A 23,695-nucleotide genomic window follows, 5' to 3' on the forward strand; every position below is an offset into this window, starting at 1 on the left:
CCTTTCCAGCCTCGATAGCACGTCCCTTCACGCTGCCTGCTTTCCGTTAATGCTAAGTTCTGTGCAAACCCACATAAAATATGGGACTCCTGCTAGCAGTTCCAGGCAGCGTTGTCTGAAATGTATTCATAGCCTGTCTCTGGGGAAGGTGGTAGTTTATGGCAAGGAAGCAGAGCGCTGCAGTGTGAAATTCGGCTTGCTGAGCATGTTCCAAGATGCACATTAACTTGTTTACAGCAGGTACAGATCTGGGATGCTAAAGGCTATGCTTTAAAGGAGAGCTCTTCCCTTTGCCTCTTGGCCAGGTCAAAACCCCTTCCATTAAAGGGGGAAACCTAGGCTTCACTCTTGGGTTGAGAATTTTATTTTTGTGTTTTGGTTTAATTACTTATATATATATATATATTATAAAGAGTGAGTTAAGCCCACCTGAACACAGCCACAGCTGGCAGACCTGGGCGCCTGCTGCTGGTGAGGTGAGGGGCTAAAAAGGCCAGTGCAGAGATCGAGGAACTGCGCAAAGGGAAGACCACCAGGTATTTCTGCAGGCTGTGACTCTTGCTGCTTATTTGCATCCTGCCCCATGGTTTGACTTGAGGAATTGGTGTCCCTGGACCTGCAATGGGCTCAGGACAGGAGCTCGGCTGAGGCACCTGGCAGTAAATCCTGCTGGATCCGAGCCTGCTCTTCGAGGCTGCACACAGCGATCCACTTTGCAGTCAGCTCAGTCCTGTCCTTGCAGCAGGTTATTTCCCACAAGGAGACCTGAATGCGGCTGCTCGGCTGTACCACGCTGCCAGGAAACTCCTGCGTTTGCTTAGCTCCCTGTATTTCATTCTTCTAAATAGATTTTCTTAGCCTGCTTGTGGATTTGAATTTGCTCTGGGGTCATGCAGATCCTCTTGATTCCATCTTCCCATTACAGGGGCCGTTAACCCTGCTGAACCATCTTGAAGCTCTGCTGCGGGGAGAAACCCTTCGGTCATGCACGGGGGGCCTCCAAGGCTGTATGCGAGCTCTTAGGGTGCCTGTGGGCGAACACAAAAAAACTACAGCCCTGCGGTATGCGTTGATGCATGGGTTCTTGGCTGGCAGCAGGTTTTAGGAACAGCTCCCCAGTTCGTGTGCTTCCCCAGCGCGCAGGCGTGCCGGGCCCTGCCCACCTCCGCAGGGCTGTTGACAGAGGGTTGCATCCTGACGTTTCGTTTTCGGGGCATTTGTGGGCCTTCGCAGGCTGCGCCGCACTTGCTGGGCATACGGAAGGTGGGAGCTTAGCTGAAGCTGTCGCTGAGGATTGTGTCGACCCTTGTTCTCTGCAGAAAACCACCTGCTCTGCGTGTCCGCGGTGGCTCCCGAGCCTCCTGCAGCTCCCTTGGCGTTATCCCCGCTCCTCCGTCTGAGCGGCCCCAGGAGGAAGGCAGCCGGTGTCCCGAGAGCCTTGTCGCAGATGGAAACCGCGGCCTCCCCGGGAGGCGGCTGCCGCTGGAGGACCCGGCCTCGATTGCTGGGTTCGCCTCTGCAGCCGAGCCCGGCGCGGGCTCGCTCCGGCAGCCCCGCCAGGAGCCCTGGCCCTTTCAGCGTTGCCGCGAGTGGAGAAGCTGGCTGATTTCTGACGCAGGCTCCAAATGCACGAGTTGGATTCTGAGCGACCAGTTTGGTAGTCACGCAGACTGCTTGCTGCTTACGTGATTTCACTGCTTTTAGCTGTAATTTCCAAACCTTTGGACAACAGAAATGCATTGCTTTGAGGAATAATTCAGGGAAGATTTAACTTTGGACTCTGCCTGGAGGAACCTGCCGGAAGCGGTTCCCGGGAACGTTGCAGGAGGGGGAATCGCTTGCCTGGCCGGACAAAGGCAGCGAATGCTGTAAAGAGTCTGTGATTTCCAACTGCATCGCAAGAAGCAAACAGACTGTTGGCAGGTGCAGGCGGATGACTGCGTAGCTTTTTTCTGAAAGTGGGCTTCAGAGCCGGGATGCTTTTCCCCGCTGTGTCTCTGCTGCTCTCTGGGCGCAGCTCTGAGCGCCGCCGCTTCGGCGTGCGGAGAGAGGCCAGAGCCTGCGGGCGCGTGGACCTGGCATCTCTCGCTGCCGCCGCCCGGCAGCTCCGGCGAGCCGTGCGGGGCGTCCTGGCCTGCCAGGAGCTCTCTGCTTGTACTGCACTCTGTGAATGACCCTTTTTCTAATCCCAAATGAGACTTTCGGTTTTATGCTTTTCCACTAAAAGCAAAGTTCTTGCGCTCCTTTGTGGAGCATTGAAAGCTCTACTTAGCTGAAATTTTATTTGTTCTTTAATAATAATAAAAAAAAAAAATTATGCGTCTCTGCAGTGATAGAGGAAAAAAGCTCCAGAAAAGCTTTAAAATTTTTTTTTTATTATTATTATTTTTTATTGCTATCAGCAGTTTGTGTCCTGGAGTTACTCCTCCTGGGCCCTATCTGAAGTCAGGACTGTAAGGAGTGAAGATTACAAGCCAGCTGCTGTGCGGATTCTGCTAGTTCCTGGCACACTGCAGCTTGAGAGGCTCAACAAGCAAAGTGTCAACTGTGGCCCTTTGCAGCTTCTCTGATACTCAGTGTTCCACCCCCAAGACTGATGCTAGAGCCCTCTGGGTTCCTGCAGCCCGTAGAGGGCTGTGGGGGGATTGCATCGCTGGGATGTGTATTTGCAGAGTTTGGCCTGTGCAACAGTCATTCATCATTCCTAAAGTAACACCTTGGAGGGACACAAATAACCAAGGAATGGTTACTATTAGAAAGACAGACACACACTAGCTAGAGGATGTTGTGTTACCGCTGCCTCTTACCCTTCTACAGAAGTGGGTTAGGGCAGGACGGTTGCATCCCTGCATATCTGGTCTTTTCAATGTTCTTGACTGCAGCCTGCAAGGCAGCAGCAAGTGCCACCTCTGTCTGCTGTCGTGACTGATGTGAGCTCAGGAGCTGTGCGTAATCTTTGTTCATGTATTACCCAAGCAAAAGTAGAGCCAAACAGATATGTTCATATATTGTCCAATATAAAAAGCAACTAAAGCTGGTCTCTTCTTATTTCAGAATGTTACAAAAACAGTGGAAGAAGAAAAGCCTGAGCCTCCAACCATTCAGGAGATTAAACAGAAAATTGAGAAGTACAATGCAAAGGTTACAAACTGCTTGTTGATGAAGCTGGTAAGTACCGTTTTTCTTGCAAAACACGCAGACTGATGCTAATTTCTTTGGGCTATGAACTGAGTCAGCTTATATAGTGTGCAAGTCAAGACAACTTTGGGCTCTAGAGCTGTTCCTGCCATCCATGCCTGACCGGCTTCATCTCCTGCTCTGTCCTGCTTGGGTTTGTTTCCCATTAGTTACCTTATGCTTCAGATAACCATTCTCTGCCTCAGTTGGGAAAATTCGCACAGTAATCTGTGGCCAGCATGTGCTGCGAACGGCTTGCTGCAAATAGCTCTGACTGTGTTGTTCTAGTGTGGATGAGTCATAGTAAATCTCAAGCTGCAACACTACAGTTCAGCAGCTGTTACAAAGTGTATTTAGAAACACAAGGACTTTCTAGAAACAGATGCTGTTCACCGTGGCCACTGCCAGGTTTGTTTAAGCAGAGTTCTAAGAACCGCAGAAGATTTCTTATATTTCAAAGCTTTGATTGCAAGCTTGTTCGTCCCCACCCATGAGTAAAGCACTGGTGATATGTGTTGAGAAGAAAAGGAAATCACCTGTTTTACTAATCAAGAGCAGCAGAAAAGTGCAAATCTCACAGGCTGTTACAGAGCAAGGGGGAAAGCTTTTAAAGCGTGAAGTAAGTTTTAGAACTTGTGACAGCTGCAGCTACGTAACTTCCTGGTGCTTGATAATATCTGAAGTAAACCTAAAGTTTACATAAAACAGTAAATGTTACTTAAAAATTTTCTTTGAGTGCTACACAGTAAGTTCTGCTGGAGTGTCTCCCTCCCTTTATTTTTATGAGCTGTTAACTTAGGAGTGATTTGGACCCAACATTTATTCTTGTGATACTTTTATTTAAGCTTAGCAAAAACACAATGCAGGAACCTGAGAGCCGTTCATATGCCCCTAGTGGCAGCCCTCTCAAGGCATCTGAGGTGGGTTGTTCAGTTTATTATTGTCTGTAGGTAGCCACACTTTTTCTTTGATTTTTTTAGAGTTGAGGGATAGGGTAAGGGACCTACTGTGAGACAAGCTGATCTTGAATGATGGTTTATACATGCAGATAGAGACTCTCATAATCTGGGAATAAAACTTCAGAAATACAGTTAGGAGATCCAGCTGAACACTAGAGGTGGAGACCCACACAGAGTTTTCAAATTTGTGTTTAAGTGCAACTGCCAGTTATATATAATGTTTTCCATAGCTAACTTGCAGCAAGATCATTTTTAAATAGGGCAAGGTAGCACAGATGCTAGGAACAGATGAGTCATTATGGAATAGTAGGGAACAGGAAAAATTTGGTAGTGACTAACCTAAATTACTGGTTACTTTTTACATGATTAATAAAAAACCCTCAAACTCCTAACAGCACACTAAGTACAGTGGAAAGTTCTTCTGCAATCATCCCACAGGCTGAAGCCTGTAGTTAGTAGATCAGAAGGCCCCTCGTGTTGGGGGGTAAAAAGATTAGCGTGACTTAGTGTTGGGCCACGAAAGCTCGCTGGAACGTGACTGTAATCTCCTTTGCTTTAGAACGATGATGGAACTTACACAGGCTTCATTAAAGTGCATCTGAAATTGCGCCGTCCCGTGACGGTACCAGCAGGGATCCGGCCACAGTCCATTTACGATGCCCTCAAAGAGGTGAACCTGGCTGACATGACAGACAAGAGAACTTCTTTCTACTTGCCGCTAGATGCCATCAAGCAGCTCCACATTAGCAGTACAACCACGGTGAGCGAGGTGATCCAGGGGCTCCTGAAGAAATTCATGGTGGTGGATAATCCTCAGAAGTTTGCACTTTTCAAGGAGATGAGGAAAGATGGGCAAGGTGAGTTTATGCCTTAGAGTAGCAAAACAGAGGTGGGAAGGTAGAACTGTTTTTCTTGGATGTGTCAGCTTTTCTACAGCTGATAGCTTTGCTTACTATTTTGTGTTACAGAAACACTGGGTTCCCTAACTAAGCCCTTTTACGCTAGGTGTTGTACTGTCCTCTCCTGCTCTCCGAAGGCTATTGAGTAAAAAGAACTATAGACCAGTGGTGGTAGAAGTAGAGTTCTGTTCTCCATTTGTGAAACTGGATTTAGAAAAAATAGCTGTGCTACCCATGCTGGTCCAGAGTGTCTGTGACAGACAGAATCACCAGATATCCAGTGGTTCAAACCAGTGCTTTAATTAAGAGTTATCTGCCTGTATTTTTACTCTAAGTAGACTTTCTATTTTGTTAAAGTGAACTTCAAACATGTCATTCACTGAGGATCAGGCTGGCAAAATTTCTTATGAAAAGTGTGCTATAAAAGCATCTGGTCTAGGACTTGCAGTGGTGTGTCAGACAGTCATGTCTAAATTTTGTATCAATAAATGGCCTGATGTCCAGAAAATGTTAAACTGCTCCTGTGTTTTTTGAAGTTAATTAGGAATTATGAGTTTCAAAATGGGGTTAAAGTCCTGTTAATCCACTTAGGTCCTAAAATACAGATTGTTAAACACGTCAGATAGCTGCTATTTCCATCATGATCCTAAGCAGTATGAACCACTAGTACATGTTCAAGTTAACTGCCCTGGTACCCAATGGCTCACTGTGGATGTCTTCCTTTGCAGTTCTCTTCCAGAAGCTCCCTCTAACAGAGTATCCCTTGTATCTCCGGCTGCTGGCTGGCCCTGACACAGATGTTCTCAGTTTTGTGCTGAAGGAAAATGAAACAGGGGAAGTTGAGGTATGTCTGTGACTCTTTCCCTTGGCTTTTACATGAATGTTAAAAGCTTCACCAGAACACATGGCAACGTTAAATGAACCTGAGATTTACAGCAGAAGCAGCACAGGCTGACATCGTGGCACACAAGCAAGTTCTCTCGCTCTGGTGTTGGTTTTATCTTCTAAAATACGGAGTTTAATACTCTTTTCTCTAAAGTTAATTTTTTATCAACTTGAATGGGCTGCTTGGACCTTACATACTTTCTGAGAAATGTTTTTACTATTTATTGCTCATAAATTATGATGATTTTTAAGGAATTAAACTTGAGCTGAGAAAATGCTGAGGCTGGTTTTGATGGCCAAACCATAATCTGTTTACGGAACTAAGCAACCGTCCCAACGTTAATCCTCAATAATTAGATTAGCTAAATACTGCTATAACTAATCCACTAATTTAAATAGAAGCTAGGGACATTCAGGTAGCAAACTGACAATCAGCTTTTAGTTGCAGTAATGCTCCACATCATGACAAATGCAAATGTTAGTAACTGCAGTAGCCCATGGAAATCTGCCCCCTGAACTGGGGAGAGTCTCCAGCTCAGAGCTGTACAGGGCATGTGCCACGCAGCTAGAGAAGTCAGGCTGTGGTTAGTAAAGATGCTACAGGAATGCTAACTTTTCCGCTGTAGTTGTCAAGAGACTCAAAGTAGTGTTTACTAAGTGATCTGTATCATCAGCTTGTGGCCAGCATTTCCACCCTGTGTAACCCCCTGACAACACTGGTTTTGAAGTGAACAGCCAGAGAAGCTTGACTCCTGGGGTCCTATGTAAAGAGCTTTATTGCAGCACCTACAGTCGGGATAATTTTGCCATTAAGTAAGAGTTGCACTGGCTCCTGCTAGTTAATGTTGCCTGCTGGGAGCTCGCTCCCTCTTTTTAAGAAGGGCAGATGAATGCTAGGTCAACTATTTGCCTATATATTTAAATTCCTTTAGGGAACTGGACCATCCCTTGCAGTGGAAGCTTTGATCCACCTAAGATTTCTATTAGGACTGCAGTCTCGGGGGCTCGATACTGTGATAGTCCTATATGTTGCAGCCCATTATCCTGGCTTTCTCACAACATGACACCTTAAGCTAAGCTATGTGGAGGTCAGATACACATTTAAATGTCTTTTATTGTTCCTCTTTGCCGAATCAGGAAACAACAAGCACTACAGTAAAATGGTGTGTGCTTACTTTCCCTCTGTTTTGCTGTTCCTGCAGTGGGACGCATTCTCCATCCCAGAGCTACAGAACTTCTTAATGATACTGGATAAAGAAGAAAAGGACAAAATCCAGCAAGTACAAAGGAAGTATGAGAAGTTTAAACAAAGACTGCAACAGACCTTGAAAGAAGCAGGAGGCAAGCCTGGATAATTGTTCAGGAGGCACACAGAGTCAGACTAAGCTAGGTATTATTTTTAAAATGAAAAGACACTTCTCAGGACACCTTATAGTGGTCACTCACTGTCCCTCCTCATCCTTCCATTATGGACCGGCATATAGTAACCATAAAATGAACATAACTGCATTTTATTCTTCTGAAATCTCTTATCACAGGACCAGAGCCAGTCAAAGAATGGGAAGCCCATTTAAAAATGTGGGCCCTCAACAAACCAACACAGCTGCTCGTTAACTTTTGGTTTTAACTGAACCATCAGGTGAAGAAACATCATGGAAAATGTTAATGAACGTTAAACCCAATAGGAACATCTGCTGGCTAATTGTTTTGAACAGGGTCAACCTACTGTTCACACTCCTCCCAGCAACTTGCTTTTCTTGTTTCAAGGTGCTGCAGCTGCATTGTGTGTCTATGTGGCAGAGTTCTCTCATTTCGTAAGTAGAGCACAGGAAGCAGCAGATAAAGTGGAGGAGGTTTTTGCACCAAATCACATGGGTGTTGCAGCTGTAACTGAGGCCAAACAGTGTGTTGTTCAGTGCTAAGTTAACCAATGACATGTAAAGTTGTGTTGCCAAGGCAGCTGCAACACAACAGTCTTTTAGTAAGGATTATTGAAATTTAGTAAAGGAAATGTCATCTATTATTTTCATCCTAATTAACATTTAATTTTAAAAAAAAAAGCTTTGAAGTCAAATTAAAGTAAATATTCCTGATGCTTAGCTTAGCTGGCCTGCATTTTACCAGTTTTCTACTCTGTAGGAATTGGGGATCAGTGTTTTAAGAAATTCTGTTTGAAAAGCGTAAAGATGACAGCTGGGGCATGGGACAAGGGTTTGGTATAGAACATCACAGAATTGCAGAATGGTTGAGGTTGGAAGGGACCTCTGGAGATCATCTAGTTCAACCCCCTGCTCAAGCAGAAATGTCTAGCAATAATTACCTAAGACTAATCCAGAAAAGCTCAAACACCATTTTTATAACTCAAACTGATCTTATACTATGAACAAGTTGGGAACTGAGGGAGAAGAGCTCCCACGGAGGCCAGGGTGTGGATGTGTGAGTCACACCTGGAGCATGGACTGCCTCTGCAGGAAATGCTTAGCACCAGGAAGAGGGAGGGAACTATTAGCCTCAGATGCTTTCCTCCCGCCACCCTCTTATACCATGTTTCTTCTTGGTACATCTCCCCCTTGCAGTGCTGGCCCACCATTCCTGCCAGTAGCTTGCCTCTGCTGCTCTGCTTGTATCCAATTTGATCAGATCTTTTTGCATATACAGGAGGGATACTAGGCTGTGTTTTGTGCTTGGAATTAGGGGAGGAAAATAAACTGCTCTCCCTCGTGCAGTGCTCCCATTGTTGGCATACACATGCACCCCTCAGCCTTCACAGAGATCAACTGGCTGGAGCTGGAGTGTCAGGCACTGCCCCTAGCTCCCTCTAGAGACCCCGAGCTCATTGACTTGGCATCATCACTGCTGGAGTGCAAGGGATGCTCCAGGAATGCTGAGCTGAGAGATGACTTCCCCAGGTTTGTGTGTAGTGCTTTATACTGAGCACACTGTGTGCAGCGAATTTCAGTCTTCCCTCTGTTTATATAGGACACAACAACAACATGTAACAGGAAAATGGAAAGTTAAAACTAGCCACATTCAGATGGAGCTTGTGAAATGGTTTTATATAGACTTGGTGAACCAAGTGTCCCTTTGAACTCACTGTAGAGACTGCCATGATTTCACTTGGGTGAAATGGGAAGGGAGGGAACAGGTTACTGGCAGGACAGACAACTTGGAAGAGTCTAAAATTTACCTCAGTGCCTTTTTTCCTCAAGTGTAAAAATTTTACATTTGGGCTTAGGAGGAAGTTGGAAAGGGTTTTTGTCAAGAGGCCTTGTCTCAAGCCCTGCCATTCCTACTCCTCCCCCCCCCCAAAAAAAAAAAAAAACAAAAAAAAAAACAACCTAAAGCACTGTTGTGATGAGGCTGCTTTTGTCTGTACAGGGAAGAGGAACTGTTTGCTTTTTTCTTCAAGGTGACTGGGATTTTCTTTTTCCAGATTTATACTTGAGTATGTTTGTTATTTTTGTTTATAAACCATAAGATAGCAACTGCATCACTTCAAGCCCCTCAGTTTGTATAAATGCCACTTTGTGCAAGCTCAGTTCCAGCTCACATTTTAATCAGTAGTGCAGAAAGGGTTGCTAACATGGCTATGGCCTCTGATGTACAGTGCAAGAAGGGCCTCCCAGCTGTACTGTATTCTCTACCCAGATGACCTTTAACAACGTGGCACCAGCCCAACTAGAGCAGCAATTTTTTCGTGCTCTGGAGCTGTGTTTGCCCATTTGTAAGAATACTTATTACTTCACTGTGCACTTGTGAAGTAATTTAAGTAACAGTCATCTAGCGCTTTGAGTCTTGAAAGCGCTGTATAAATACTTCTGTTCAGTCAAGAGGAAGAACACTGCGAAAACTGCCATGGGTTCTGAGAAGCAAGATTCAGAAGCTTGTTTTAGAACCCCTTAGATTTCTGGTTAAAAGTTGTAAGGGGGTTTCTTTTATTGTTGTTTTCTACTAGACTTTCAGTGACTGTCTCCCTCTCCCATCCTAGAACCCAGCATGTCTTAGACATTTTGTAGAAGGCATGGCTTCTTATGCAATTACTGTGAATGCTGCTGAAAACCTCCTGCAAAGAGGGGGGCTGTTTCTTTTGGTTTTTAAAGATATGGGGCATTTGAAGAATAAGTAGATTTTGAAACTCAAATTCTCAACAGTCAGTTGACCTGTGCCAGGGCACAAGTCTAGGATAGGAGTGTTGGCCCCTTCCTTAAGCGCAAAGTACTGTTGGCAGTGCCTTTGGTTAGTAAATTGTGTTGCCTAGTTTCTGTGAATTTATTTTTCAGGTCTATTGTAAAACATGTAAAATAATATGTAAAGAATGGAATAGTAAAGCTTCTATGGCAAAGTGAAATGCATTTTTGCAATGCTGTAATTTATTTTTACTACTCCCTGGTAATTCTATGGCATTTTTAAAAAATGTCTCACTTCCAGCTTTTTTGAAAGTTCTGAAATTATTTGTTCATATACAGACAGTGTAAAAGAAAGATAATAAAACTGTCAGTAATTAAATAAATCTCTTCTGACTTATTTATCTGGTGCCCTCCTGTGGTACTTTCATGTATTAAGCCTAAATACAGAAATCTATCCTAGAGGTGAATTCAAGCTTCTTAACCCTACTGTAAAGTGTTTAAAGTTTAAGCTTCAACTAAAGTAGTACAGAGCACGTACCCCTGTGAAGAAACTCCAAGCGTTCCATCAATCTAATTTGCAGCCAAACTTATGTCTTAGTATGTATATAGGTTTGACAGAGCTAGTGTCCATGCCTACCCATGATAAAATAGTTTATACATGCAAAAAAAAGTATATATAAAAATAATGTAAAATTTATAAAATTACAGCTAATCTAGAGTTAATTTTCAGTGTTTGTTGAAACGTGTGGTATTAATAACTATTTAATTGTTTAAAAGGATAAAATCTAAACCCAAATGTTTTTACTTTTGACTGAGATAGTCTATGGTACAACATACTGGCATGTTTTAAGACAATACTAGGAATGTACTTTGCTTATATTTTGGTTGTTTGAAGTTATATTGCCATATTTTTGTCACAAGCAGCAAAGCAAGAACATTAAAATAGACAAAAGCCACTCTAGGCAGGAAACCAGTGCACCACTGGGAACTTGCAGTAAATATCTGGAAAAGGATAATGCTGTTTTTTTCCCAGCCTTTTATTTTTATGAAAAATGGACAGCTAGAGCAATATTATTATTTGGGTGAATTCTAGACATTACAAAAATCCGTAACTCGTCTTTGCATGAACAGGGCCTGTATATTATCCTTGATCTGTAGGCACAACGTTTTTATAAATAACGAGATCTGAATAATTCTTACACTAGGTTTTTGTCCTACTTCTTCCGGCCAAGCTTTGGAGCTTTCTCAAGGCCTTGAATATATTTCCGAGGTAGCTGGTATTCTTCTGCAATATAACCAAGAGTTCATTTCAGGTAAGTATTTAGAGTTGAAGAGTTAACATTGTATCTTGCTATAGCCAGTCCTGGCCTGGTTCCAGTAGAGACTTACCTAGCAGCATCTTGGCCAGATGGTGGACTTGATTGCCTTGGATCTGGACCTGAACCCTGTCTTTTGTTCCTGGTGTTGGGGTGATTGTGGCACTGGCCTGTACTCTCTGTTGCAGGATGTTGGCAACACACTGGGGGTCTAGACCATAGAGCTCAAGGTTCTTGATAATTGTCACCTGCAGGTTTTAATAATTATTACGAATGTCACTGCTGTATGTATCAGTAAATCATGTCCCACTCAACCCAGAAAAGCAAGCTGCCAAAGCCGCTTTCAGAATCCAGGCTTCTGCTCAAAACTTATCATTTTAATTCTGACTTTACCTTCTTATTTGATGATCTCTGTGCTATGGTTATGCTGATGGGCTCAATGTTTCCTTTCCTCACAACAGGTTCTTGTCCAAAAAATGTCACCTGGTGCAAGGGCTGCAGTCGTTCAAGGCACCTGAACAAAATACATCCAATTAGTCTATCCTGTACAGCAAGATAGATGTTACCTTCTTTCACTTCTCTCACAGGTTTTTGAGATTATGTGAAAGCCAAGATTCTAATGGTGTGTAAGAAGAATCTAGATCTTAAGAAGGCAATGCATGATGATCTCATGCAAGACTTGCATCCTAGACATTATTTTAAAGGAAGGGACTGATTTTAAAAAAAAGGCTAGTCCACTGACTTGGAAAAAAATCTAGCTTAGATCATTACTGGTAGAATTTTACAGCTTGATTCTTGTAGATGATAAGTATCTTTAACTGAGTTAAATATTGTTCAGGCAGACAAGTGAAGCAACTTCAGTTTAAAATTCAGCATAAACTATGCTACTGTCCTATGAACAAACTTATTTTCAGAAAGAAAGGAGGCTGCAGATGTTCAGAAGCATTCTGTGATCAAGAAACTCAAGGCAAGTAAAAATTTGAGCCATTCAGGCAGAGTTTTTCAGGATTTTTAAACAATAGTGTGTCAGATACTAGTACCTCTTGGAACTAAAAAGTGATTTTAGGCTAAAAAGGCAGAAGTCATGCTGCCACTTGCAATCAGGTTATGGTGAAAACAAAACTGGGGTCCCTGATGGCCTTTTTGTGAACCTCAGTTCCTTTGTGCTATACTATGAAAGAAGACAGATATATGTCAAGTTTAGAATCCCTTAGACAGAAAAAAACTTGAACATAAAAGTTATTGCTGCTGTCTAAAAGGGGGATGTTCAACTCTCTGTTGCAAAGGATGGATTTATAAATATGTACATACAAATTACATACAGAACCAGACACTTGTTTGTTCAATAGGTTTTCCCTAGTAAACATTTAGCAGGTAAACAATAAAAGGCAGTTAATACAATATGTTTGTTAAGTAGTAAAGAGTGACGTAAAACAACTTCAGTATTTAGACTGAATACCAATAAAAGTGAAGGTATTTTTATTTTACAGATAGGAAGTTACAACTTAGGCAGCTCTAATAACATGGGACTTTGAGTTATATGCTATTCATCCATGTAATATTAAAATAGTACATTGAAAAAGTCACCTGCTCAGGAGGTCATCCCATTTAAGGTTTGTGATTTCATCTTGTTCTGATTTATCTAACAGGCAGTCGCACAAAATGGCATTCACTTTTACAAAGCTAAAACAGAAAAACACACGCATTAGGCACAAACAAATTCATGTTTTGCTCTACTATCAGTATCTCCTTTGGAAACAGGGTAGGAAAACTTTCACATTACTTACTTTTTGTTTGTTTCATCAACCAACTCATTAGTTTTCACGTAGTTAATGATGATGTTTCTCACCTCACTGCTTGACAGGATGCTGCCTTTTCTAGAAGAGAAGGAGAACTTTATTGCTACTTTAAGAAACAGATGTGCCAGACTCACTAAGTAGACAGAAGATAGCAACCACACAACTACATTCAGTACCAACAGCTCAATACTGAAATAAATCTGCTAAGAAGTAATTTCTTGTTCCACTTCAGCTGTTGTATGTGAGATGAAAGGGCCATAGCAGTAATTATACTGATTCTAAAACCCTTGGCTCCAAGAGCCTGGGAGGATGACCCTAACGGCACGAGATAAAGCCAGAGCACTGTGGATAACTTGTGTAGAAATGCTACTCAGTTGAAGAAAGGCTGCCAATAACCACTATTTAAATTACATCACAACAGTCAAGATCTGGGAACAATGAGGCAAATGAGTTCTTCAAATCACCAAAGTACCCTCTTTTCAGTTTGACTATTCAGTAAACTATATTGTGGGTGGGCAGAACCCACCTAATCCAATAGCAAATTTTGTATTTGCACTATCATCTCCTCAGCTGTGGAAGGAGTGATGTGAATACCTGCTGAATGCATTTGTCACAGCCTCTTCTCTTTCTTCACTTTGTGAAGCAATGAATATCTTCTTGATTGCTATTACCATTCCTGATAGCATCACAGGGCTATCCATGTGAAGACTAAGGGAAAGGCTGCCCAGCTTGCAAATGTGGCAGCAGCAGCATGGGTTTGTTAGCCTCTCTCTTCACCTAACCATGGTTTTATCTTACTTTTCAAATGCTCACCTGTGTCCAGATTCCTGAAAGAGTGGGAGCATTTTTGCTGATATCCCATAAAGTGGTATGATTTCAGGAGCATGGTACAATTGTTCTCTATCTTCACTCTTGCTCTCTTGGGCAACAGAGGCTGAAGAAAATCCTTCAGGTACTAAAAATGCTTTAATGCTGAAACAGTAATTAGTTGGTAGAGTGAAAGGAATGAAACTTATCACTTCTGTTTCATGAGAAACTAAAACCTAGTAGAACCACACAAAAAAAAAAAAAAGCTTTCTGGTCTGTTGTACAGTATGTTAGTTCATCGCCATGGAGCCTGTTTCAGGGGATCAAAGAAGCTGGTTGAGGCTTCTAACCTCTCATGGATTATAGCAGGACACCATATCTTAGAATTAGCAGCAATGACCATGATCCACTGTGCACAAACTTAACCCTGCATCTTTGCAAATCCCGTGGCTTTGCAAAAAACATGGCTTTTATGCATTTGCTGAAACCTCTTTTGGGATGTTTCCAAGTATTTATATTGTGTATTTGAAAGAACAGTATTTTGAAGCACTAGCTGCAGTTATTAAACCTGTTTTTGTACACACGTCAAGATGCACGAAAATAAGCAATGACTCATCCCCTTAACTCAGGTAATGGTAAATGTTTTTTCCTATTACTCTGAGTAAACCCCTGTATGTTGGGGAAAAAATAACTCTCCACCTACTGTGAACTTATTTGACTTTCTTAATTAGAGATGACTGCCATAAACCAAAGAGTGCAATCCCATTCCTTAGAAATTCTAGGATTTAATTAAAAAACCCAGAACTGAACTCTCCATAAATGAACAGACATTTAAAAGATGAAGTGATTCTTTACGGGTCACTAAAAAAGAGCATTTTGAAGAAAGGAACAAGACCCTTATCAGTTCAGGTGCCAGAGTCTAGTTTCATTGGCCAGAGCTGCAGATTCTGTGCTTGCAGGTAAGAAACCTGGCAAACTGAGTTTGAGTATGCCTGTCTCATAATGGTAAGGCAAAGTACAATGAGAGAAAAGTTAATGCAAAAAATCAAAGTAATTCTGCTTCTTTCTAAATACAGAAGAGAAATGCTTATATCTACTGAAATATTCTCCAGTCCATTAATCATCAAGGAGATGTTATATAACAGAAAACTTCAGGCCCGCTGGGAAATTACAAGACAGAGCTAATGTGCTGATATTCAAAAGAAGCAAGTAGGATGTTCTACATACAAGGCAATTATCAATCCTTGGCAAGATAATGGAAACACTGATATAGAACGCTGGTAATAGATAAATGAAAGAGTAAGTATTCGTGCAAATCAATTTGTGTCATTGAAAACAGAAATTATTATTTATACTTTTCTCAGATTATAACTTTGGCTACTGATTTTGCAAAGCAGTTGATTTGATCCTATATGACATTCTGAGGCTGTAGTTCCACATGCATTTATTCAGTAGCCATGCCATCTTTTTATTTATTTTTTTTAGACAGGTAAGTTAACTCCAAAACTGAACAAAGAGTTGTCCCATAAAATAATATATCATAAAATGATCATGTAATTTCAATTATATTATGACCTATTACAGCTATTCAGAAAGGGAATTCAAGCAGAGTATAGGTAATAGAGCTAGAAATAGCTGATTCTTCTCCCTCCTTTTAAAGACCACCAACTCTTTTAAAGATTACAATATTCTACTCACTCCGGATGTTTCCAGTCCACTTCCACAATGCTCTCTACACCTTTGTTCAGCTCCTTCACTTGCAAGATCTTCTGATGCTGCATACTTTGCAGGAATTTGGAGAACTGAATGAAGGAACAATCAGAAATGTGGAGAGAGATAGGCATATTAAATTCCTCTTCTCCTGTTTTTACAGGCCCAGATTGACTTACTAAGTGAGAAAAAATAAAAAATAAAAATAAAAAACCCATCCAGGCCACTCTCTGCTTTGGTAAACACAGCAATTGCTAAAGAGTAGTTAGTGCTTCAAACAGATAAGGCGAGGGTGCTTTGCTTTGCTTTGCTGCCTGGTTGCTCAATGACTTTCTTAGCTAAATCACTGTACATTGCACACTAACTACTGTAAGATCTTTGGCAATGTACTTTGTCTCTGCCTATCACCTACACAACAGGGACAATATCATCTCCTTTCTCTTCACCTTTGTTCATAACAGCTTTAGAAAGGGAATGATTCTTACTGCAAGTAATTATGCTGTCCAATAAGATCAGAACCCTCTAATAGCTACTACAGTTTAAACCACCAAATAGAATCAGTAACATTCAAAACAGATCAATGCTTATGCTCTCAGGACAATTACTTCTCCCCCTTGATCCCAAATGAGCAGAGACTTAAGAAAAAAACTTGGCTTTAAGAATAGCTTCTAGGGTTTTGTATGCCTTTTAACTAATGCTTGAACAATTCAAGTTTAACTTCAAGCTTTTTCTCTTCTTACATTTCTTATTTAAATTAATGCAAGAAATAGAGAAAAATCTCACCTTCTTATAGCTTGATTTCTTTATGTCCAGCTGTTGTCCAGCAGGGCTAAAGATAGATTTTTTTAAAAAAAAAAGTTATTTAGTTATTAGTCACGGAATCATAGAATCAATAAGGTTGGAAGGGACCTCTGGAGATCATCTAGTCCAGCAGAGTCACCTAGAGCATGTTAATCACCCTGTATTTCTTCTTATGTCTTGTTACTTATGCTAAAACTTTCTTAACAGCAGAAACATGAATCACACAGGAAGAATTAATTCAAACAAGCTAATAGGTAGACGATGATGAATGAAACTAGTGCTGATGTTTCTGTGGGTAGGCAAACAGCCATTCAAGTGAATAGGAAATCTTCAAATTCGGTAACTCAGATTAGCTAACAAGTGCATATCCTGGTCTGGACAGCACTTATATCAAATACTTTAAGTGACAGTGAGCAAAACCTTAAGATATCTAAAGACAAGAACTGAATTTTACTTTTGAGTCAGAAACTTGATCCCAAATATCACATGCTATCTCCACAGTTTTAAGGACAAAAACCCACCACACAAAGATGATAATCTCACCACATACCAGCATGAGAACATATGGCTACGCAGAAATGTGCTGGTCAGCAGAGGGAGATCTGACTTCTTTACTTTGTATTTTAAAGCATGAAAAAAGCACTGATTAAATAACTCATCCATTTGCTCTGCAGGAATAAAAAAAAATATAGGTATGCAGTAAGTATTCGGTCTTTCCATACGGACACGGAAGTGTTCTCAATAACCAGAAACTTCAGGTTACTTTCAAAGCTTTCATCTTTGATTTCCACCTTTTACTAAATTGTCAAACATCCCTTTAAGCTCTGCATCCAAGGTTTACTGAGCAAGATCAGGAGACAAAAATTCTATGTTCTCAACCCAATTTTGATGCCTTCCACATTTGGACCAGCCTTACTCCCAGACTACTTGCATATAAAATAACAGTGATAATACTGCAAGAAGGTTAACACTCTGGACCACAAGAATACCACTAAGATAAAAATGTCTTCCAGAGATTAAACTGAAGCAGAAGCGAGCTCGTCTAAATCCATATAAATACAGTCTTCCAGTACTACAGCTAAATCTTGATGTGTTGTAGTACTTACCACTTAGCTCTATGTATTGTTTTACAAAGACTACAGTTAGCTGGTTAGCTCTACCCTTGCTCTTACAGTGAGCTGTCTGAAATACACAGTAATCTGGATCACGGGCACTGGCTTCAGCAAACAGAAGAGGTGTAATCTGGTTTGGTTGGTACAGAAAAATACCTTGTGGTGTCCTGCTGTCCTCAGTTTCCTGCTGAACCTCTGTATTGTCATCTTCAGCTGTTTCTGCAGCTCTGTTCTCACTGAGCTCCTCTTTTCCCACCAGCCTTGCATAACTGTCTTGCTCCTTCAGGCTCAAATCACCGATATCCACATGCTGCAATGGGTCAGCAGTGCAGCTGATGAAAGGCTCTTGCCCCTCCATCTCTTCCTCTTCAGCACTGTCCTTTTCAGCAGGATCTGTTACCAAGGGAGCTAAGGTAGGAGGATAAGATTTGTCACCAAATTCCCTAAAAAAGGAAGAAAAAGCATAAAATAGCTTTCTGTTTACTGCTTTTAAACCCATGAGAAAATGAATAAATGCCCTCTGATAAGAAACATGCGCAGTTGCATGGATCTTCTGCATTCTCAAAACCATAAAACTTATTTTATTTCACCTTCCTCCAAAAGCTGTATGTTCCCCAATGAATCTAAGCTAAAACTGAGCAAACTAGTTAACCAAAGAAATGAGTTGTTCTGCATTTGAGTTTGACTGGCATGCCCTTTTCTAAGCAAAAATAATTCAGAGTGCAGTTTTAATAGAACAGGCAGATATTCTGAAATCAGTAACAAGGATGTGCTAGCTTCATTTCTGTAAAGATTATCTTCAAGTCAAAGACCTGAATCAAGTGAATGATTTTTTAAATATTTTTTATACAGATAGATGGGAAAAAGCTCAGGACAGGCCCCTATTTCTGCTTAAAAAAAAAAAAAAAAAAAAAAAAAAGTGTGGTCACTGAAAACATGTAGCACAGCTGAAACCTTAACAGAGGTCCTATCCAAACTGTACCCAAATAATTCAGTATATTGAACATGTTAATGACACATAAAGCCTACTGGGATGCATATTTTGTTCTCAGTAAATATTTAAGACTTGTTAAAAATTTTACTGAACACCTGGACATATACTCACCAGAGATGATCCATGTAAGTATGCAACACAGCAAACCCCTTCCCTTTCATTCCAGCAGCAAGCATCTCTGCAGTGGACATAGTGGCAATTCCAACTGCTACTGGAGCTCTGGAGAAAGAAGAGAGCATCATAGCAGGACACTACAAACGCACTGTGCTTCCTGGAAAAACAATGACTGTGCCACTCTGATATGCTGGCTTTCTTTTGCAACTTGTTTTTTCAAAGCATCCAGGCATTTTCTGGTTTTGTCCCATTTTTCTGGTATGTAAGGTCTTCAAAAGAATCCCCAGGATACATAGGGCTCTGATACTGAAGTGAAAGTTGTGCAGTGACACATTCTTAACAAAGTACAAGGACTACATGCACTACTATGTTCATATGCTACATAAGAGACAAACTAAGTATGGCAAAAAACAAATTAGTCTTTGAAATTGGAAGATGCAAGGTTTATTATTCTATATTTGGAAAAAAAACAAAAAACAAACTAAAAAATGCCCTGCCGTTCTACACACTTCAATGGAAAAATGAGTCAACTTCCAAAAGATAACTGCATAGAATGGAATTTTTTGTTAACAGGTTGTGTCAAAAGAAATTCACTACTTGTGCCCCAACAGTTCCAAAAGAACCAATATGTAAAGCTTTCCAGCCAAACTGAAACCTATTCTTATTCAGCAGCTTAACTGGATTCTTTTCTTTTTCTGCAGAATTTTCCACCCTGTTCAGCTCTACAGTGCATTAAATACAAGGGAATAGGCTTGCCTTTATTTCCTCAAAATCCTGAGTCTTCTTTTAAAAAGCAGCTTTCCTTTCATTATAAGCTTCTGAGAAAAGAAAGGAATAGGAAGTCCTCTGTACCTGTTTCCCAAGAGGGTGACAGCACAGAGTGTGCCCCGCTCTACTTGAGGAAAGCCAGAAGATGGCACTACAACTCCTGGCAGCATCAGATCTGAAGAAAAGAACAGAAGTGCACTCATCTCTCTTTAATAAGCATTTGTAAAACAACTACGAATGAAAGAATCTGCCACCACCTCCTCCATCTCCATCCCTCCTATTACTCAGCAAAAACACAAGCCTTTTAATAGGTGAGTATATGCCAGGTAAAACATGATTCTCTGTTCCTGCCAGTGAGGTAAGAGTTCTTACTACTGACCTGTGGAGTAAGGAGTCTGATTCAGGAGGGTGTTGAGGTCCCCCAAAATATCAGAAAAGCTAAGCATGCTCAGCCCTTGCCCTGTCAGGCCCAAAGGCACAAGGAAATTGCCTTAATCATCTCCTTGTTAATCTGGACCGAAACAGTACAACTCATTGCATGCTTCCTTATGGGAGGAAGGATGAGTATCTGGGATGAATAGATGGCCACATGAGGAAAGGACAGTTTTTTATGCCTAATGTAGAGCACCACAATATCACCAAGTTATGTTAAGAACATCTGACCTCCCTCATTGCAGTTATAATTGTCTACAGCTTGCAGTCTCATGGACTGATCTGTGTTCTGTGGTTCAGTTTTGAGGGCATCTCACTTTTTTCTCATCATGGATTTTAATGTGTATGCTGAAGCAGCCAACAATATTTTCCCCTTCCATTTGCTACAACAACTACTTTCAGCAAATCTAGAGGGAAGTCTGCAACTGTAACTAGGGCACCCCATCTCTAAGGATGGAAACCACATAAAGACCTCAACATGTCAGGGTAAGTATGTAAATAACCACGGTAGGCAGTAGGTACTTGAATTAACAGAACAGATAGTTGAGAGCAGCACTGCCTTGCTTTTCCTCTTTTTAAGGTAGTGCTCTCCTAAGTCTATTCCCTTTCTTTATGCCTGCCATCCTGGAAAGTCTCATATCTTTCCTTGTATTTCTGCAAGGCAGCTCTGCTGTTCCTCTCTGCCTTTGTTGGCCATTGTCTCAGCAGCCAGCTTCTTATCTTTGCATCTTACCCAGAAGTAGCTTGGTTGCCACGGGAGATGAATGACCTGCAGCCCTCTTTCATCAATGTCCTTCTCCCATTAGTAATTTTTTTTTCCCCAGAAAATAGGTCAGTACAAGTCAGCAACAAGGCTTGCTCAGATGTCTATCACAGCTACACATTCACGCACTTTATTTCGTCAAAAGCAAACAAAGTGAACACAAGGACTTGAGTACTTCTACTTTAGGTATCGTGTAATGGAAAAAAAAAAAGACATCTCTTTCTACACATACACTTCCATTTACGGACTAAGGCCACAATGGCTGGAATTTAATCTGCTTCTGGTTGAGCAGGTCTGCAATTTCAGTTTATAAAAGCCTGACTATCATGAGTCTGAACTGCATCCAAAGCAGACTCCAGAAAACAGACTTTCCTATTAGTGTTGATCCATAACTAGACTGTAGAGCCAGTAAAACAGGAATTCAAATCCAACCTCACCTGCACAATCTATAATTTACTTGGTAGTGATTAAGACTGTAGGTTCCAGTGTAAAGTCACTTATTATCCATAGGATAAACCAGCTCATCTCTGAGTTGATAGGGAAGCAGGGTAGCAGTAGATGAATTCAACTGCCCAAGGTAAGTTATAATAAACACAGATCAATGACACAGATAGTTCACTGTCCCAGTTCAGAGTCGCTAAGCAACTTCACACCCTGCGAAGATATTTCCAAATCTGAGTTGCTCAGATGGAACAAAGGAATGCATTTAAAAAGCTTAACCTACTTGGCTTCATTCACAAACTTACCTACCGCTAATTTATATTCCTTTTGGGAGAGCAACAAGAATCACTTTGTGAATAATGAGCCTTTTTTTTTTTCTTTTTGTTATCTGTTTCTCTGGGAGAGAGAACATCATAAAAGCCATGCTGTGAAATCTGTGAAATATAAATTTCCAAAGGCAATTGCTTTTTTACAATGCAACATAACAAAGTTTTAGTCCTCCTACCTGCTCCTCCTGCTAGTTTCTGTAGCACTGGGGGCCATGTTGAAAAAGCAGGAAGAAGATCTGGATAGGCCCACAGAGTATACACTGTCCCAAAACAGAAGCAAATTTAAAGATGCATCAAAAAAAAAAATTGCCAATAGATTCAAGCTTCTGTGGATTACTGAAAAGGATATATTAGAGAAATATTTGCATTTTCCTTAAATCAAGGACACTTTAAGCTATACTGCTAAGGGAAGAATTGCTGGGTGAGGAAGGGGGGGAAACATAAACACAGAGCATCAGCACAATTCATTGCCTAATTCCAAAGATGTCTGTAAGCGAACATCGTGCTTCTATGAATTACAGCTTGCAGTTACAGGACAAAAATGGAAAAGGGGCTAGGATGCCACTAGCCTATGACTTACAGGACTTGTTTCCCACTTTCTGTGCTACAGCAGACTTTCTTGAAACCTGTCACCTCTCAGTATCTCAATTTCCTTCTACCATAAAGAATCCAGAAAAGCTGCTGGATTTACATGGATGTTGAAAGAATAAATACGTTAAAGACAAGGAGCTATAGGGATGGGAGACATATAAGTACTTAAGACACATGCAAAATTCTGGAGGATGGGTTGGTATCCAATAGGTAAAGAGGGAGGGAGAATTACTTTAACCCACTTCCCATACCTGTTGGATACAGAGCTTTTTCAATTTCAAACAAAATTGGGTTCTTGTTGATTGTAAAAACAGTAACAGCCTCCCCTTTGTGAGTGTATATTTTGATGACATTAAGCTCTTCTTTGTTTGGAATAAACTCAGTCAACTGTTCAGCACTAAGGTTAGGAAAAGCTGCTGCGACATCGGTTCGTAGTTTTCTCCTGCAAAGACAAATCACAGATGTATTTCAAAGCTCTGTAGGCCACCTCTTAAAATAATCACCAGTTACTATTTTGATGGTTATTCATGAGATTGCCACTTCTTTCCATAGAAGCTAACTTGAAGCAATTTTGTCTGGCTTCACACATGAAATGGTTACATACTGGGAGAATACAGGGGGAAAGACAAATACGCTTTCTCTGTTAGTCTTCCTCAAGCGTCTGCTTGTCGCAGCTGTGGCTGTCTGCTTGTTTTGCACTGTTACTTCATTACTGCTCAGAAAACCTGAGCACAAACAGGGCAGGATCAGATCTAGCCAAGTCTGGCCTGCTACTAACAGAGAGCTGCGGCTCCAGCACGGAGAGACGGTTTCAGGCAGCTGGGTTTTCCTCTCCCCCGTCCCCTTTGGATGGTTTTAAGAGATGCTTAGATGCAGGGAGTTTCGTGTGGTCGTTCACAGAAGTGCCAAGTGGATATAAACCATTAGCAGGTCACACTAGCATCGTTATACCCCTATGTTTACACCGTATGAGCCAGAACACAAAGTAAAGAAAAAGGGTAAACTCGGCCTTGATGTAAGAAGTTGCTCAGAAGCTAGTTCAGTTATGGCTGCACCTCCAAGCAAAAAATAATAATAAAAAAATGCCTTTAATATTCAGACTAGTAACTCATATGGTTTAATCACAAATAAAAGGCAGAAGCAGCCTCGCTCCAAGGCTCTACCCCAGCGTCCTTCCCCCGGTGCGCGTCTCCACGTCCCGCGGGGCGAGCCGAGGGGTGTGCAGCCAGGCCACTGGCGATCGGTGCACTGAGCCGGACGGAATTTCAACGATCTCGGCTGAAAACGACCCCGCCGAGGTTCGCACCAGCCCTGACAGGCTTTGGGGGCAGGAAGGGCCCGGCGCAGAGCGGGGAAGCCGCGGTGGGGGCCGCTCCGCGCCCTTCCCTCAGGGAGCGCGGCCCAGCGGCGCCTGCGGGCTTCTCGCGCCGCCGCCGCCGCCGCTGCCCTTCCCCGCGCCCGGCACTCACCGGTCGGACCCCTTGATGGCGGTGCTGGCCCTCACCCTGAACGCCTTGGCGAACATGGTGGCGCCCGGCCGCGGGAGCCGCCGCTCAGGCCGCGGGAGGCGCCATGACGCGGTCCCGCGGCACAAAGCGTCCGGCTGGAAACCGCCGCCGCCGCGCCCGGCCCGGCCCGGCTCGGAACCGCTCGGGCAGCGAGCGGCCTGGG

At 42.0% G+C, this 23,695-nt stretch overlaps 2 protein-coding genes across 2 annotated transcripts in view; one reads left to right on the forward strand and one right to left on the reverse strand.

Annotated features, from left to right (window-relative positions):
* The window catches only part of RASSF5 (Ras association domain family member 5), a gene marked incomplete at its 5' end in the record, with an annotated part of 27,296 nt that extends 18,081 nt beyond the window's left edge, over positions 1-9,215 (forward strand). Inside the window, 4 exons of the mRNA XM_062594873.1 lie at positions 3,055-3,168; positions 4,696-4,993; positions 5,764-5,879; positions 7,123-9,215. Coding sequence (XP_062450857.1) covers positions 3,055-3,168; positions 4,696-4,993; positions 5,764-5,879; positions 7,123-7,275 — 681 coding nt within the window. The remainder of the gene's footprint in view (positions 1-3,054; positions 3,169-4,695; positions 4,994-5,763; positions 5,880-7,122) is intronic.
* On the reverse strand, positions 3,996-23,657 carry EIF2D (eukaryotic translation initiation factor 2D). The gene is made up of 16 exons (XM_062594872.1): positions 23,494-23,657; positions 22,276-22,466; positions 21,610-21,693; positions 19,553-19,643; positions 18,698-18,805; positions 17,749-18,035; positions 17,031-17,148; positions 16,463-16,508; positions 15,668-15,771; positions 13,976-14,134; positions 13,151-13,240; positions 12,951-13,046; positions 11,757-11,877; positions 11,437-11,611; positions 11,248-11,332; positions 3,996-5,849 (listed from the first exon to the last, which is right to left on the reverse strand). The coding sequence occupies exons 1-15, from the start codon at positions 23,547-23,549 to the stop codon at positions 11,262-11,264; spliced, it is 1,797 nt and encodes a 598-aa protein (XP_062450856.1). The 5' UTR covers positions 23,550-23,657; the 3' UTR covers positions 3,996-5,849; positions 11,248-11,261.
* Positions 23,658-23,695: the final 38 nt, after the last annotated feature.

Source organism: Rhea pennata, chromosome 25 (genome assembly GCF_028389875.1).
Source record: "Rhea pennata isolate bPtePen1 chromosome 25, bPtePen1.pri, whole genome shotgun sequence".
Taxonomy (NCBI): Eukaryota; Metazoa; Chordata; class Aves; order Rheiformes; family Rheidae; genus Rhea; species Rhea pennata.

What these genes read in the sequence shown, in the direction of transcription:
- EIF2D (XM_062594872.1), bottom strand. Translation starts at nt 23,549, where the DNA reads ATGTTCGCCAAGGCGTTCAGGGTGAGGGCCAGCACCGCCATCAAGGGG. An exon ending in AAAAGCTCTGTATCCAACAG is followed by an intron (nt 21,694 to 22,275) that starts GTATGGGAAGTG and finishes GTTTTGGGACAG; the next exon opens with TGTATACTCTGTGGGCCTAT. An exon ending in GAAACTAGCAGGAGGAGCAG is followed by an intron (nt 19,644 to 21,609) that starts GTAGGAGGACTA and finishes TCTTTTCTTCAG; the next exon opens with ATCTGATGCTGCCAGGAGTT.